Below are 16,239 nucleotides of genomic sequence, written 5' to 3' on the forward strand. Positions count from 1 at the left end.
GGCATGTCTTGTATAGCCTTTGTGTTTTCCCTATTAACCGTATTATTCAATTATTATGAACGTGGGTCAGGGTTTTGTCATGTTTAAGGGCCATTAGTATTTTTTTTTTCCTACTATATGTGCTTAAACTTTGCCCTTTTTATTCTATAGGACTGTTGCGTTCTACCCCCCCCCCCCATATATACAAACACTTAAATGTAAGAGATACTAGCATTTTGTGATTTGAGTTGCAAGTATTTTCTTCCAGTTTGGCTTTTAGATTTTATGTTATAGTTAGAAAGCCTTTTATTACTTCAAGATTTTAAAAGAATTCAGCCATGTTTTCTTCAAGTACTTTTGTAAATTTATTTTTTATATGTTAATCTTTATACCATTTGGAGTTTAGCCTAGTGTATGGTGTGAGGTATAAATCCAAATTTATCTTTTTCCAAATGGTTTCCAGTGGATCTAACAGTGTAAAAACATAATAAGCTTTATTCCATCGATTTCTGTTGCCATTGTTATCCTACACTAAATTCCTATATTGATTATTTCTCAGCTGGGAGTTTTTATTCTGTTCCATTGGTCTCTGTCTATACATCTATAGAATTTTAATTGCATACTAAAATTATTGTGACTGTATAGTAGGATTTAATATATGGTAGGGATAATGCCACCTCATTGCTCTTCTGTTCTGTTGTTTTCCTGGGTATTCTTGTTTATTTTTCCATACAAAGTGTAGAATCAGCTCATCTAGATCCAGGAATATTTCTTTGTTTGTTTTGCAGAAGTTGTGGTGGGAGAAGAGGGAAGATTACGTTAATTTTGTTTGATATTTTCGGGTGAATTGGCATATTCATGAAAACTGTTCTTCCTGTCCACGAACATGTTGTGTCTTTCTGTATTTAAATCCAGTTTTATTTTTATCAAGAGTTATAAATGTTTCCTCATAAAAAAAATAGGTTTTATAAATATCTTATTAAGCTTATTCCTAGGTATTTTATCCTTTTGTTGTTTTTATAAATGGGGCTTTCTCTTACAGTATGTCTTCTTAGTGTTGATTGCTTGTATATAGAAAGATTACTGTTTTCTGTATATAAATTTTTATTTCCAACTATCATATTGAATTTTCATATTGTTTAAAGTAACCTTTTTTTATTGATTCTCTTCAGAGTTTTTCCAGGAATACATGTATATCATCTGCAAAGATTTTTTTTTTCCTTCTTTCTAATCCTGTGCCTCAAATTGCTTTTTCTTGTGTAATTGCTTTGGATGATACATGTAATTCACTGTCAAATAACAGTGGTGATAGTAGGCCTCTTTTCTTTGTCTTGACATGAGCTGGCCAACCTTCAGTGCCTCAGTAAGGAAGATGATAACTTTGGACTGAAATAAAGATATGCTATAATAATGAGGAAATACACATTAATTTCTATTTTAATGAGTGTTCTATCAGGAGAGAGTTAAGTTAGTTGCGTTTTATTATATCTCTCTTCAACAGAAATAGAAGTGACGGTTTAGGTTTTTGTTTCGTTTTAACATGGGTTGATTAATAAATTATATTAACAAATTTCCTAATATTGAATCAATATTCCTAACATTTAATCATCCTTGTATTCCTAGAATAAACCCTACTTATCCATGACCTTTATTCTTTTTATGTGCTGGTGAAGTCTTATCTTTAATGTTTTAATACTATTACATCCTGTCATAAGTGAGAATAGTTTCAAATACGCTTTTGCATAATTTATGTCAGATTTTGGTGTCAATTTTTCAGTTGTAAAGTTACCAATGTCACCAATTGCTTTATAGAAAGAAGTAGGAGGTTTTACTCTTTTCCTGTTTTCTGGTACAATTTAAATAGCATTGGGGCCTGGAGCTTTCTTAGGGAGTAGACCTTTGATGTCTTTCTCTATTTCTTCTGTGGAAATTAGCCTGTTTAGGCTTTGTAGATCTTCTGGGATCCATTTTAGCAAATCGTTATTTTCCTAGAAAATTATATATTCCATTAAGTTTTCAAATACATTGTATAGAGCTGTACAAAGTACTGTCTTGTAATTTTTTTTAATTCCTTTGTTTTCCTGTTCCCCTTTTCATTTTTTATTTTGTTCATTCACAACTTTCTCTTTTTCTACAGTTAATGAATTACCTATTTTATTGTTTTGTCAAAGAACCTGCTGTGATGTTTATTAATTCTGTTTCTCTAACTTCTTAATCTATTTTTACTTTTTTAACTCAGCTTTCATTTATTTTGATGTTCTTCCAATTCTCAGAGTTATTCAATTTAACTTTTATTCTTTTATTTTTATTGATAAAAGTATTTAAGCCTATTAATTTTCCTCTCAGAATTGCTTTTAATTGTATCTGCGTATTCTAATATATATTGTGGTGTCATTACCTTTGCTTTCCAGAAATTCTCTTTCAGTTTGATTTTGCTGTTCAACCCAAGAGTTGCGTGGTAAAAACGGGGGCTTTTTCTAGGTGCAAGGGTCTTCTATCTTCTGATTTTGATATTCTGGTTTTTGTTTTTTTTTTTTCACTGAAATCAAAGAATGTTATCTATGTTATTTCTGCCCTTTTTTTATTGTTTTCTTTGTGACCTAATATATGACCAGTTTTCATGAGTGTTTCTTGAGTTCTTGAAAAGAACAACAGGGAGCCAATTCTTACAGGAGTTAATTCTTCATTGGTGGAATGTAAGTCTTCATACTTGCTTTTAAGGCCACCTGTTCTTAAAAATTATTTCACAAAATACGGCCAGTGTTTACTTTATTTTGTATGTTAGATTATTCTTCTGATTATCTGTGAAGTTGTGGTCTGTTTACCTTCTTTTATTGCTTACCTTTGTAATTGTATCATTGTTGTTGCTATCGAGTCAGTTCTGACTCATGATTACCCCATGTGTACAGAGTAAAACTGCTTCATAGGGCTTTCAAGGCTGTGACCTTTTGGAAGCAGACCACCAGGCTTATTTACCAAGGCACCTCTGGATGGGTCCAAACAGCCAACCTTTCAGCTAGTAGCCAATTGATTAGCTGTTTACACCACCCGGGGAGTCCAAATGAGACAGTTAATCTTATCGAAGTTACCATATTTAAGCAGTATCTATTGGATCCGCACTAAATCAAATGAGAAAATTCGTATACTTCCATTCCCAAACACTGTCTCACCTCCCTTTGGTTTTTTGTCGGTTATATTCTTCTACTCAATTCTTCTGTATTTACCTTTAAATAATTTACTTACAATTTTAATAATCAGTTTAAATAATATCTTTCAACCTGCTGCTACCCTGAAAGATGAAGAAATTAGTGTACTACATCTCTCCTTTTTTCCCTTCCACTTCAAACTTTTTAAGCTCCATGTAATGATTACTTTTAGACATTCTGTTCTGTTCCACAGTTGCACCTGCTGTTGATTAAATGTTTTTTGTAATATGTTCCATTATTGTAGTAAAGTTTGGGGAGAGAGCGTATGTCAACTCAATGTAGCCAACAAATAGGGATTTTTTTTAAATAAACTGATCTAATCATATAATGTAAATTCTATACAGTAACTTAAAAACATTACATGAGAATTCTTAGTGATATTTTGTGATATTAAATTTTAAAAAATTATGACTACAATTAAGTATACAGCTAAAAATAGAAGAATTTACCTCAAAATCTTAATAGTAAATAACAGGATTATGCTTTTTAATTTTCCAAATTGTCTCACAATAAACACTACTTGTAAACAGAAAAAAAATACAGTTGACATATATATACAATATTAAACCAAAACCAAACCAAGCCTGTTGCTGTCAAGTCGATTCCGACTCATAGCCACTCTATAGGGCAGAGTAGAACTGCCTGCCCCATAGGGTTTCCAAGGAGCAGCTGGTGGCTTCCAACTGCCAATCTTTTGGTTAGCAGCTAAGTTCTTAGCCACTGTGCCACCAAGGGCTCCTTGTACAATACTAGACATGTGAAATGAGATTATCAAGAAGGAAAGGAGATTTTTTTTTTCTTTTTTGGTCAAGATAATATGTGCACTTGATAAGAACAACAACAAAATTAAACATACAAAAGTATGAATTAAAAAACAAAAGTTGAGACGTTTCATCTAACTTCAAATTTACTATCTCAAACTTGTCTCTAGGACCTAGGCTTTGACTTAGCTCTTGGAGAAGGAAACCTTGAATCAGATCTCCGCACCAGGGCTCCTCAAGAGCCTAATTCTTCACTCACATCAACCTGATGACCTGTCCCAGCAGCTGGTTGGCCCAGATCAGGCAGGCAGATTGGGATTTGGAGAGGCAGTTATCCTAGCATCACCAGGAATTACCCAGAAACTCCTTAAATTTCTAGATTGATCTTTTTACTCTTGGTGCTCTGTAAGTCCATGATGGTCTACCTGGATCTGGTTCTTTTTTCATTCTTTCTCTTTGGAACTCTGCTGGAGCTTTTAAAGACTCATGTCTCTCTTCAGCCTTGGACCTTCTTTATTATAATTTTTTTTTTAAATCTACCCCTTTCCCATTTTCTTTCTGTCTTTTCAGAATTCTAGTCAGTTGGATTTTATATCTTTTGAATTGATCCTGCATATTTTTTACATTTTCTTTTTATATCCTCTTGTATTTTTTCCCCTTCAGTCCATGTTCTGGGAAAATGCTTTCACTTTATCTTCAAGCTTCTGTTGACTTTTTTTAGTGGGGAGACGCAGTCACTTCTTATTCTCCAAGATATCTTCTTTTTTATCTGCTTGATCCCTTTTAATTTCAGTTTTTCCTTGTTTTATGGCTTCATTGTCTTTTCAAGTATCTCTAGAAGATACTAATTAGAATTATTTTAAGTATTTCATTGGTTCTCTGGTTATCTTTGTTTCCTTAGGGTCAGTTGTTTTGCGTGTGCGTTGTGGTCCTTTTTTTTTTTTAGCTGTCAGCATTTTCCCCAGATAGTTGGAGATCCTTGTCTGTCTGTGTTAATTTGCACAATTGGCAGGCTTCACTCTAGGGTGCATGGGCAGGGAACAGAACAGAACTCAGCCACACCCCATCCCTGGCCAAAAGCCAATATGAGACAGCTTTATTCAAGAGCACTGACACTCTTACAAGAATCTCTGTCTCCCTGTTAAACAGATGGTTCACTTTCAAGAATAGTCTTCTACTTTTCATCTTAGAAAAAGCAACAGGCTGTCAGTTTTCTTCCTGGGATGTAAGAAAAAGAACAAGAGTGAAGATCTGCCAGGCACAGACTTTCCACAGACAATTCTTCAGTTACTTCACTGTCTGACCCTTTGCCCACCCTTGTTCTCGTTAGGAGGCTGTCCCAAGCGCCTCTGTGGAAAAAATCAACTCATCCTTCTCAGGTTTTAGGATGAGGTTGTTTTATATTTTTCAGCTCGGGAAATTCATTGGCAACTTTGCTCTGATGATTCTTCGTAACCACGCCTCCCATTTCCAGTATTGTTATTCCATTTTATATTTCTTTATTATCTTTTCAATGAATTCAGTGAGGAGAGAAACATGCTGAGTCTACCATCTTGAATTATGGAACAGAATGCCTTTAAATTATATTTTAATTAATTTCTGCCTGAAAATACTGTTTTAATTTCTTAAATCAATTAGTATGCATAGCTCAATAACACAGAATAAAAAACCATTTGGGGTCTCTAAGAGTCTTTCCTAGTATAGGTTCTTACATTTATGTAGTACTTGTGCCTATGTTTGAATGATCTCTCCTCTGCTGTTAGAACCATACATGTCTTCTGCTGTTCGTTTCTCCATTGCATTGGGGCCAGGATACTTTGTGCATCGCAAATGATCTAGTAGTGTTTTTGCTTGGTATGTGTGGCACGCAACATTCAAGATCCCCAGGTGCGAGGCAGGGTGCTAGATCCTAGAGGTAACAAAGATAAGTCAGGCATGGCTCTTGTCCTCAGAGACTCATGGGTGTTCACCACCTAGGTGGGCTAAAGCAGTTATGATGTAGTACGATACCAAAACCAAAAAACCAAACCCGCTGCCATCGAGTCGATTCCAATCGATAGATTCCACAATGTGCAAAGAGCTGTTCTCAAACTGCATAGTGAAGCAAGCAGGTGCTTAACCAACCAAGAAAAGGTCCTCAGTCACCATCTGTGCTTTCTAAGTCATATACCGTAGTGAAGTTTAAGCTATTTTTATATTTAAAATTTCATGAACTAAAAACTTTGCTCCCCTACAGTTTTGACCCACGATGAACTCTAGCACTGGTTTGCATGAGGAGATGAGAGTGTGCAAGAAGTCTGCCACCTGCTGGGAAAGCATGGAACTACTGCTAAGACTCGGGAAATTTCCCTAAAATCAACGATACATTTCTTCAATATATAAAAAAAAATTATTTAAAATAAATGTACTTAATGTACTGAATAACTTCCAGCTATGTTCAGAAATGACCACTGGGTATTTAAAAGTAAACTCTTCCTGTTTCCTTATAGCAGAAAACACTGTTTCTACCGGTTATCCTGTTTTGTCAGGTAACCCAGCAGAACAGCATACCTGACTAGCTGGCCCTCATGTGTTCTCAGCAGACCATCAGCATCCCTGTGTGCTTCAGCTTTATGTGCATCTCTGTGTTTCAAAAAATGCATTTAAAGTCTAAGAAGCCTGTTTTCTATTTTTCTTAGAAAAAAAAGGACTCGTGATTATCTCTCATAAAAAAAAAATTAAGCCCATTTTTACCTTAACTATTGTTTTAAAATGGAAGTAGTGTTGTACTGTAATCATTTAGTTATCTTAAACCATATGATGTTTCAATGCTGATTTGTATTATATGTTTTATAATATTTCTAATTTTATTTCATAAAATTATATTCATGGGGATAGAGTGTATGTGTGTATTCTTAAAACAACATGCAAGTGTTGATTACTACTAGATACTTTTATGGAAACTAAGTTAAAAATGTAAACAATTTGTTTTCTTCTTGTGTATTAATAATAGATTAATGTTGTTCGGTCCGTTTGAGTTGGCTCTGACTCATAGTGACCCTATTTGTACAACAGAATGAAACACTATACGATCCTGTGCCATCCTCAAAATCGCTGCTGTGTTTGAGCCCATTGTTGCAGCCACTGTGTCTGTCAGTCCATCTTGTTAAGGGTCTTCCTCTTTTTCACTGGCCCTCTGTTTTACAAAGCATGATGTTCTCCTCCAGGGACTGGTCCCTTCTGATAGTATATCCAGAGTACATGAGATGAAATTTTGCCATCCTCACTTCTAAGGAGCATTTTGGCTGTACTTCTTCCAAGACAGACTGATAATAGATTAATAGGATGACTAGTAAACGTTCAAATCCTGTCCAGGGAGTCTAGAATCAGACAATATTGGGACCAGAAAAGACCTCAGTGGTATTTGGATCTCATTCCTGAAGAGTCCTATTCAATAAGTCTGAGGTGAGCTTGGGAAATCATGATCTTATGAAAAGCTCTCTGGGTGATTCTATTGATAGGTGAGGTTTTAGGGGAACATTAAATAGAGTTTAGCCCACAGCCAGTGGGCCAACTCCCTCCTCCCCAGCAGTGCCCTGTCAGGTGATGCCTCAGACCATGATTGAAACCTCCAGGGTAATATGGAACTCACTGCCTCTAGAGACAGACCAGTCCATCTTTGGACAACTCTGAACACGAAGTTTCATAGTGAGCCAGAAACCGTCTATCAGCAGTCTCCACTTACTGCTCTTTTGAGCTCTTGAGAACAAGTCTAATCCTTCTCTATTCAACAGCACAGCCCAGAGTTTATGAAAATAACTGCTCTGTCCCGAGCAGCTTTGTCACTCCTAATAAGAGGTCACAAAATCCTGTGCCTCTCTGGGTCACCCTCCCTGTTAGCTGTTCACACTTGTCTGTCGTAAAATGCAGTGCTCCCGGTATGGCCTAACCTGATGGAACTAGTATATTCCTGAGGTCCCTAGCAATATAGAGGCAACGCTTATCCCCGTAGATAGACCTCTGCCTTAGATCAGGAAAAACAGACCTGAGTGAAGGTTGGAAGTGTAGTCAAAACAACAGACTCTGCAACTTAAGGGTTGTTTCCAGCATGTTTTCTTGTTAGGGACTGAATTCTGAATAGTAGTATAAGACAAAACCAAATAAATTTGTATATTGTGCTTCTATTTATCAGTTATTCCCAAGGAAGGATTGGCTCAGTAAATAAAAGGTGCAAAGTTCAGAGTCTCTGCATTGTGAACTGTAAATCCTAAAATGAAAATAATTGGATTTCTGTCTTAAAGACCATTAAGCATTGATTTGGGCATGGGGAGGTAGGTAGTGAGGGAGAGGAGATTAGTGCTTGCTAAGTTATAACTCCTTAGGTTCTGGGGTGAGAATCTGGATCTTCCCTTCCTCTCTGTTCTCCTGGCAGCTTTCTCATCCACTGCACATGTTTTCATTATCTTCAGACTAAGGTTAACTGCTCATATATTACAAAGATATCATGAGGATAAGTGAGAATTTGTAAGCTTTGAGTGTCATGAATTGAATATGTTTTGAAGTCCTGGCTCCCACACCGATGGATATGATCCTATTTGGAAATCAGGTTTTTCTTTTGTTGTTAATGAGATTATACCAGAGTCGGGTGGGTCCTAAACCTAATTACTTGTGAGTTATAAAAAAGCAAAATAGGCAGAGACACAGGGAGAGGACACTACATGAAGACAGACACACACGGAAGATGTATCTACAAGCCAGGAACACCAAGGATTGCCGGCAGCAACTAGAAGTTGACATAAACAAGGACTTCCCCTCTAGAGTCACACCCAGGATTCAGACTTCCAGCCTTCTAAACTGTGAGTAAATAAGTTTCTGTTCTTCAAAGCCACCCACTTGTGGTGTTTTTATCAGAGCAGCACTAGTTACCTAAGACAGATTTCGGTACTAAAGAGTGGGGGTGCTGCTGTAACAAATACCTGAAATGTGTGGGTGGTCTTGGGACTGGGTGATTAGTAGAGGAATTTTGACGTACACCCACTCCTCACCAATACAGTTCCAAAGACCGTGTCGTTAGGCAAAAATGGAGGATGACTGCATTATTACACAATTGCCAAACCACTGAGAATCATGGCCCAGCCAAGTTGACACATAACCTTAACTATCACAGCCAGCATTACTATTGCCTTGCACCCCAGCCAGGTAAAGTTGAAAGTGCCATCTGAGAGGTATATCCTGACAACAACCACTGTAGCTTTAAGTCTGTCTGGAGCCCTGGTGCATTCCCAAGGACCCCACCTTCCTTGTATTCCCTTGCCCCAACTGCCTGCTCGCCACCAATTTCATGGGGCACCCTCTGGGCCAGGGTAGGTGGGCACGCACACTGGCACCAACCCCTTAGCCCACGATTCTGCCACAGAGACTCTGAGAGATTCGTACTGGCCTGGGGCTGTAGAACTTCCATTAGTACCCAGAGCCCAGAGAGGACATCAGAATATCACGGAGACTCCTGGCCTCACAGCCCCAGATGTTACCCTGAGGTTTAAAATGCAGGTTCCGAGCCCCAAACCTAACCTGTCCTCATGGAAACCCACTCAACAGATGCACCTTGGTCCCACCACCCCTCACCACGCTTCCAAGGGACCCCACCTGACAGGAGCCCCTGCCGTGACCACCTGCTTTTCCAAAGTTCACTCCAAGGAAGGACTCTTCCCTCAGTACTACAGAACCAGCTGACGCTGGGCATGCCCAGCCACTCCCATGGGACACCCTCCACCCTCTACACCAACCCTGACTCCCCATTCCTGCAGACCTCTGCCAAAGCAGTGGCCGCAGGAACAGCCATGATCGTCAGCTGTGGAGATGGAGCTCAAATCTTCCGGACCAAATTGGGAAGCAGGCTTCAGGCACTGTGGCCAATGGCAAGTGAAAGCCATCTGTCACTAGGCAGAATTCTGTCTCCTGGCAACTCTGAGGCAGGGAATTGGCAAACTTGAGCTGTCAGACAACAGTTTTAGTCAATGACTGCTCGCACCAATGGAGATGCCTTCGCCAGTGGGAAATCTGAGTGCAGGATGGCAAATGAGGGGCAACATGGGAAGGATGTCAGGGAGACCATGAGAAGCAAGTTTATTATACCCATAGTTACTAGAGGGGTAGGGTACACAGCAGGATACAAAGGGCCACAGGGAAGCACCTCATTAATGCCAGATGCTATGTCATTAATATGCAAAATAGTCAGACTTTGCTACTGTTGTTAATGCGAAAAGTCAGATGAGACAGTCGATAAGTGAGAAGTGGGTATATTGGATAGTAAGAACCCAGATTGCCTTGAAGAAACTGTAGAATTATGGACATGAATTAAGGGCAATTGCAAAGACTGCTCAGAAAGAATTGAGAATTGTGGAAAAAGCTATTTTCATGAACGGAATGTTGCTAGAATTGTGGACATTAAACGTGCTTCTTGTGAGGCTTCAAAAGGAAATAACATGTTATTGGACACTGGAGAAAAGGTGATCCTTTTTATGCACTGACAAAGGACTTGTCTAAATTACGTTCGAATGTTTTATGGAAGGTCGGGCTTCTCTGTGATGTACTTGGATATTTGGATGAGGAGATTTTGAAGCAGAAATCCTGTCATCTTAGACTGAAGGAAAGCTGTCTGGAATTCTACAGGAAGGAAATGGGCCAGTAGATCTACTTGGTTATGAACAGCTGTTGACCTTCCAAGAAAAGGACCATTCCAGGAACAGTTCAGAGATCACTAAAACTGTCAGAACACAGAGGGCAGGGCTGCTGCTTCCTTGATTTCAAAGGGTAGGGCTACTGGCTAAGTTTCAAACAGCAGGCTTACCACCACCTTGCTTCTGGAGGGTGGGTCTGCCATTCTGGCATACCAAGAAAATGGGGCTGCTGCCCAAAATTGAGGGGACAAGGCTGTGGTGGTGGTGGGCCAGGAGAACAGACCTTTCCAGGGCCCGGGGTGGGCTTAGGGTGTCACCACTCCTAGTGGACTAAGAGAATGGAGCCACTCGAAGTCAGGGGCAGGGTGGGGGTGTGTCAGTGGTCCCAGTGGGCCTGGAGACGATGCCAAGGGGCTTACTGCCCAGATGTGTCTGGAAAACAAAGGACTGTTTTCAAGCCTTGAGAGCTAATGAGATTGGGTTTTGGACTTGCTTGGTACCTGTGACCCCTCCTTTTCCTCCCTTTTCTCCCATTTGGAATGGGAATGGCTACTTTATGCCTGGTTCACCATTGTACTTTGGGATCAGGTAAGTTATATCCGAGGATTCACACGTCCACAGAAGGAAAGGAGTTTTGCCCCAGGATGACCCATACCGAGTCTCATCCATACTTGACTTAGATGAGTCAGATGAGATTTTGGAATTAATGCTGGAATGGGTTCAGACTTCCAGGGATGATGTGATATGGTTAATGTGTTTTGCATGTGGAAAAAGACATGAATTTTGGGGGGTCCAAAGGGTGAAGTGTTGTGGGATGAATTCTGTCCCCTCAAAATAGGAAGTCCTAAGACCTTGAGCCTGTTTGGAAGTAGGGTTTTTCTTTTTTTGTTCATGTGATTATACCAGAGAAGGGTAGGTCCTAACCCTAACCACTTCTGAGTTCTAAAAACAGCAGAATAGATCGAGTGACAATCAGCAGGTGAATCTCCAGACCCTGAAACCCCAAGGATTGCTGGCTGCTAGAAGCTGAGGACCTCCCCCTAGAGCCCGCCCTGAATTCAGATTTCTAGACTCATGAACTGTAAGTAAATTTCTGTTCTTTAAAGCCGCCCACTTTTGGTATTTTTTGTTATGTCATCACTAGTTACTAATACAATGAGCTTTCTGAAACAATTACGTTAAGTTTACGTATTCCAGCTCTCCTTTAGTCTTAGGATATACAGACCATATAACTTAGAAAACAGAAACCTACTTTCATTTGTGTTAGAAATTTCATTCAGATATTTAGCAGTTCCCTCCTGCCCCCCACACCTTTGTACCTTAACAGAAACGTGCAAATTGTAGTATAAAACGGAAAATCTTCATTCAAAGCCAGTTTAAGTATTGGATTTTGATAGTATTGAAAATGCCTACCTCTTAAAGTCCTAGCTACTGGGAGTTCAGAGATTTTAGCCAAATCTACTTTTTGTTCTCTGACCTGACCTTTCTTGTCACCCTGTGTCAACAAGGAACCCTTCCGTCACCTCATTCACTGGTTATTATAAAGCAAAGTTGGAAAACTGACTTCTCCCAAGATGGACTTGCTTAGAATTATATTCAAGCAAACACTAAAAATCAATCAAAAGCAAAAAAGTACTGATACGACCATAAATATTTTTATTAAATGTGAAAATACACGGGCATAAAAATAGTACCCATATTTGTAGACATGTCTGAGACCCATTTCAATTATTTTAAGTTCCTTTTTTATTAAAACACTAATCGAGGTGTATTAAGTTACTTATTCGTGTCTCATTCAAAACAAACTAGAGCTTTACCATAGGTGTCATATTTTAACTTGTCAAGTATCTCCAATTTTTACCTCCTCCGATCTTTGCTTCCCACTGCAGGTAAGAGGTTCAACCACAGGTAAGTGCGACAAACCTGTTCCTATACACAGAGCCACGCAGTGGCTAACTTTATTCTTAAATCATTCAGCAAATGAGATCATCTGTTAAAAAAAAAAAACCAAATTACTCCCATTTATGAATATCAATTAAAATTACAGGATAAACTCTGCCACTAACAAAAAAGGAATGATCTGATTTAGAATAAAGATACTAGTTGTTGATAAATCAGCATTCGCCATCCTCCTTCCTTATAAATAGAAAAGTAAAGGACATTCAACAAAGTTGCATGAATTTCTCTAGGTTACTCCACGGACACGTACTCAGTGAAATCTTGCAAGATCAACCCCCTGGAGCCCTGTACTGCAAGGCAGCCTGCTCTCACACACACCCGACTAACGAGCCACTTTTAACTAAAGCTTAGGCACCTTTCTTCCTGGTGACAGACGTAACCTTTGACTAATTTCATGCCTTTACAGAAAGTTTTCTTTTCCTGCCATGAATATAAAATGGTGCCAACCACAAATTGTAATTGTTAGCTTTGTATCTACTCGGTTATTGGTAATATTTTTCTTTTTAAAAACCATGAGTAGTTTTTAGATACCGTTATGAGTCTGGAAATTTGTTTTTCATACTGATATTTAATACTGACTAAAGAGAAAGATGTTTTTAAAACTACTATATCACAGCCAACTGACATTAGGAAAATAAATTACATTAGTTTTCATTTATTCATGGTTAAGAAAGTACATGGTACTTTCATAGCTTCATTTTTCATGGCAAGAAAAGCTTTCAGAATTGGAGGATGGATTAAATTGAGTCTCCTTTCTTAGGACTTTTTTCACAACATTTATAGGCTGGTGTGTTTAATACTTCCCGCTGTGGAAACCGTCCACACATACGGATCAGTGATACTTCATGTATGGAGCTTACCATAAAGGAAGGGAGGAGTTAAGAATTGAATATAACGAAACTAGGGATAGGGTACCCCTCTGTGACTTAAACTTTTCATGAAAGAGTCACAGAGGTTACTTGGCAGCTGCAGGTTGTTGTTTTCTTCATTAATCAGCAGAAAATGGACTCCGGAGACTTCATTTCCCTCCATGGAACAGGCACTTGGCACCAAAGCGTCTCTTCTCTCTTCACTGAAATCAGCCATGTAACTTTTAGCTAGGGTGACTATGTTAATAACAATCCATGGTAGGACTTCAGGAACAGGAGTCGTAGTTGTTACAAGTGGAGGGAAAAATAAAAACAACCCTTGGGGCAGTGTGTTGGTAGGGAGCCCAAGGTACACATCTCTCTCCAGTGCGGTCCAGGCCTCAGCCATCCCAGCAACCTCTGGCTCCTTTGTGTTGGCAGCTTTATGTTCTCTCCTCCAAATGGAAGGGCAAGTGAGGTGATGTTCTTTTTGTTCTGACTCTTTGTGAAAATGCTTACTTTTGAAAGATAGATGTCATCACTGTATGTCAGTGAGGTCACAGCGACATCGTGTACCAAGGAACCAGATATTGCAATATAACTAGCGAAACAGTAAGATTAAAGAATAGACAAAAATGAATTTACCTTGGGAATTATTGCCACACTGGCTTGAATTTTGGAACATTAACACAAAATGAAAGCAGCAAGTTGTTTACCAGTTTTCAAAATGCAGCGCTAAGTTTTCACTCAACTAGCTGATTTCTTTCCTTCAGTTAAAAATTATTTTTCACATATGTTTCAGGATGACTGTAGAAGAAAAAGATTTGTGCATGCCTGTTGTAGGGAGTGGTCAGGATGCCGCCACAACTAATTCAAATGCTTGATTTCATGGGGAAAAAAAAAAAAATTAGACCCTTTGCTGTTTAAAATGCCTCAAAATGTTCTTAGGCAAATACAAAGAACCTCTCCAGAGTAATGATTCTTATCTGCAATAATGCTCTTAGATTTTAAACCTAGCGTCAATAAGTTCCGTAAAGATTCAATGTTCTCGATTAAAGAACACTCATTGTTTAGGGCAAAAAACTATCCAGTATACTGACTCAACAGTTAATTTTCTGAAAGGTAAGAAAAAGTATCCCAAAAGAAGATGCCATTTTATTAAATGAAATGATAGGGGAAATTCAGCCAGAGCTGACTAGATCTGCAAACCTGTATTTTTTTCTAGGCAGAGGAGAACGTAATAGAGGCATCAAGGCCTGCGAGAGGAGCATGTCTACTGTATAACATCCAGCAGCAAACAAGTCCCGTTAGCGTGGGAGTTATTGCAGCTGCAGAGAGTCGGACCTGCAGGCGGGAGAAGCTCCCTCCCAGAAGCAGGAAACCTGGAATTCTCTGTTGATTTCTGAGGACCGCGTGCAATCCTGTAATAAGATATTCTGTAAGAGAACTCAGAACTTCTGCTATTTAGAAAGTATTTCAGTCTGCACTTCAGCAATGTTATTTTGAATAATACCACTGCTATATTTATCTGAAACTATGTGACATTATCTTTCAGTTAATTTTTTGTGTTTAATACAAAAAGCCCATAGGTTTTCACAACTGTATTCTATCGCACTGGTTCTCATTACTCTCCTGCGGGTACTGACAAAAAAAACGCAGAAAATACATCAGCTACCGTTGGGTAAGAGGACTCTCCCTCTTTTGTAACGACAGCCACATTAATCCTACTAACGTGAACGCATGCAGGCTAAAAGAGGCTCAGTCATGGAACAGAATTTGCAAGTGACTGGACTGACCTAAACAACGTTGCCCCTAAGAACACACAGCTCAAGATAATCTCTTTAAGAACACTGAAGCATGACCCATTCTCATGAAGACCAGGGACCAGGGCTCTATTTCACACACGTAGCCAGCAACATAGTGTGCAAGGCTGTGGAAGACAAATGATCTCTCCATGTTCCGATGTGGAAAAACATAAAAACACGAGCACTTCCACAGGTGAGCCTGCCACACACCGCTCCTTCCCGCCGTTCACAAGAGGTACACAGGCTGCTCTGTCAGAGACGGAACCGTTCCTGGCCTCCCTACCCACAGAAACCCATCAGCCGTAAGTGTAAAATGGATAAGAACAGATCTGTAACTCTTTGGTTATGGACAACGGAAAGGTTTGAAATTTTTTTCAGTGGGATCCTGGAACAAGGTTTCTTTGTTTTTAATCTTTAAAAAAAAAAAAGAAGAGGAGCAGAAAAATAGTTGGTTTAATTGAAGTGGAATTTAAACCTAAATGGTCCGCCTGAGCTGAAGGGATTAAACCCTTGCCATGAGTTCCAGCTTCTGTGGAAAGGGTTGCCGCCACCTCCTTGTTGGCTCTCCGCATCCAGGGGGTCTTCTCCATCATCAAACTTTTTCCTCATTTCTGTAAAAGATCAACAAATTAGGACCCAGTTATTGACTATAGTGTATGTAGGACTATTTTTTGGTGGGGGGGAGGGGGTTAGGATTGAGGAACTACTTGCTTTTCAGTTATCAGAGCAGATGTGCCTGGTATTTGAATTGAGTCTCCACTATTCCCACCCAGGAGATCAGAGACTTGGTCTCAGGAGAAACAGAATTAGAGAGACGCCAGTCACAGAGAGGCAGAGATTGAAATTTAGGTCCCCCAAATCTTCTCACCTCACAAAATGCTACCCAAGTTTGGCAGCTACCCAAGCAGGATCGTCTCTGGAAAAAGTAATTCTAGAGACCTCCAGCAATCAACGTTCTATCCGGTGGAATAACCATGTCAGGACCATACCTCTCCAGTCAGTGCCTCACTGTTAAATGTGAA

The 16,239-nt window shown here is 39.2% G+C and overlaps 2 protein-coding genes across 2 annotated transcripts in view; one reads left to right on the top strand and one right to left on the bottom strand.

Annotated features, from left to right (window-relative positions):
• The window catches only part of UGGT2 (UDP-glucose glycoprotein glucosyltransferase 2), a 186,039-nt gene extending 179,768 nt beyond the window's left edge, over nucleotides 1–6,271 (top strand). Inside the window, exon 39 of the mRNA XM_003409644.4 lies at nucleotides 6,183–6,271. Coding sequence (XP_003409692.1) covers nucleotides 6,183–6,205 — 23 coding nt within the window. The 3' untranslated portion in view covers nucleotides 6,206–6,271. The remainder of the gene's footprint in view (nucleotides 1–6,182) is intronic.
• The window catches only part of DNAJC3 (DnaJ heat shock protein family (Hsp40) member C3), a 94,782-nt gene continuing 83,396 nt past the window's right edge, over nucleotides 4,854–16,239 (bottom strand). The window contains exons 12-13 of the mRNA XM_064269979.1: nucleotides 5,659–15,828; nucleotides 4,854–5,164 (exon numbers count right to left, since the gene is read on the bottom strand). Coding sequence (XP_064126049.1) covers nucleotides 15,671–15,828 — 158 coding nt within the window. The 3' untranslated portion in view covers nucleotides 4,854–5,164; nucleotides 5,659–15,670. The remainder of the gene's footprint in view (nucleotides 5,165–5,658; nucleotides 15,829–16,239) is intronic.

Source organism: Loxodonta africana, chromosome 17 (assembly GCF_030014295.1).
Source record: "Loxodonta africana isolate mLoxAfr1 chromosome 17, mLoxAfr1.hap2, whole genome shotgun sequence".
Lineage (NCBI taxonomy): Eukaryota > Metazoa > Chordata > Mammalia > Proboscidea > Elephantidae > Loxodonta > Loxodonta africana.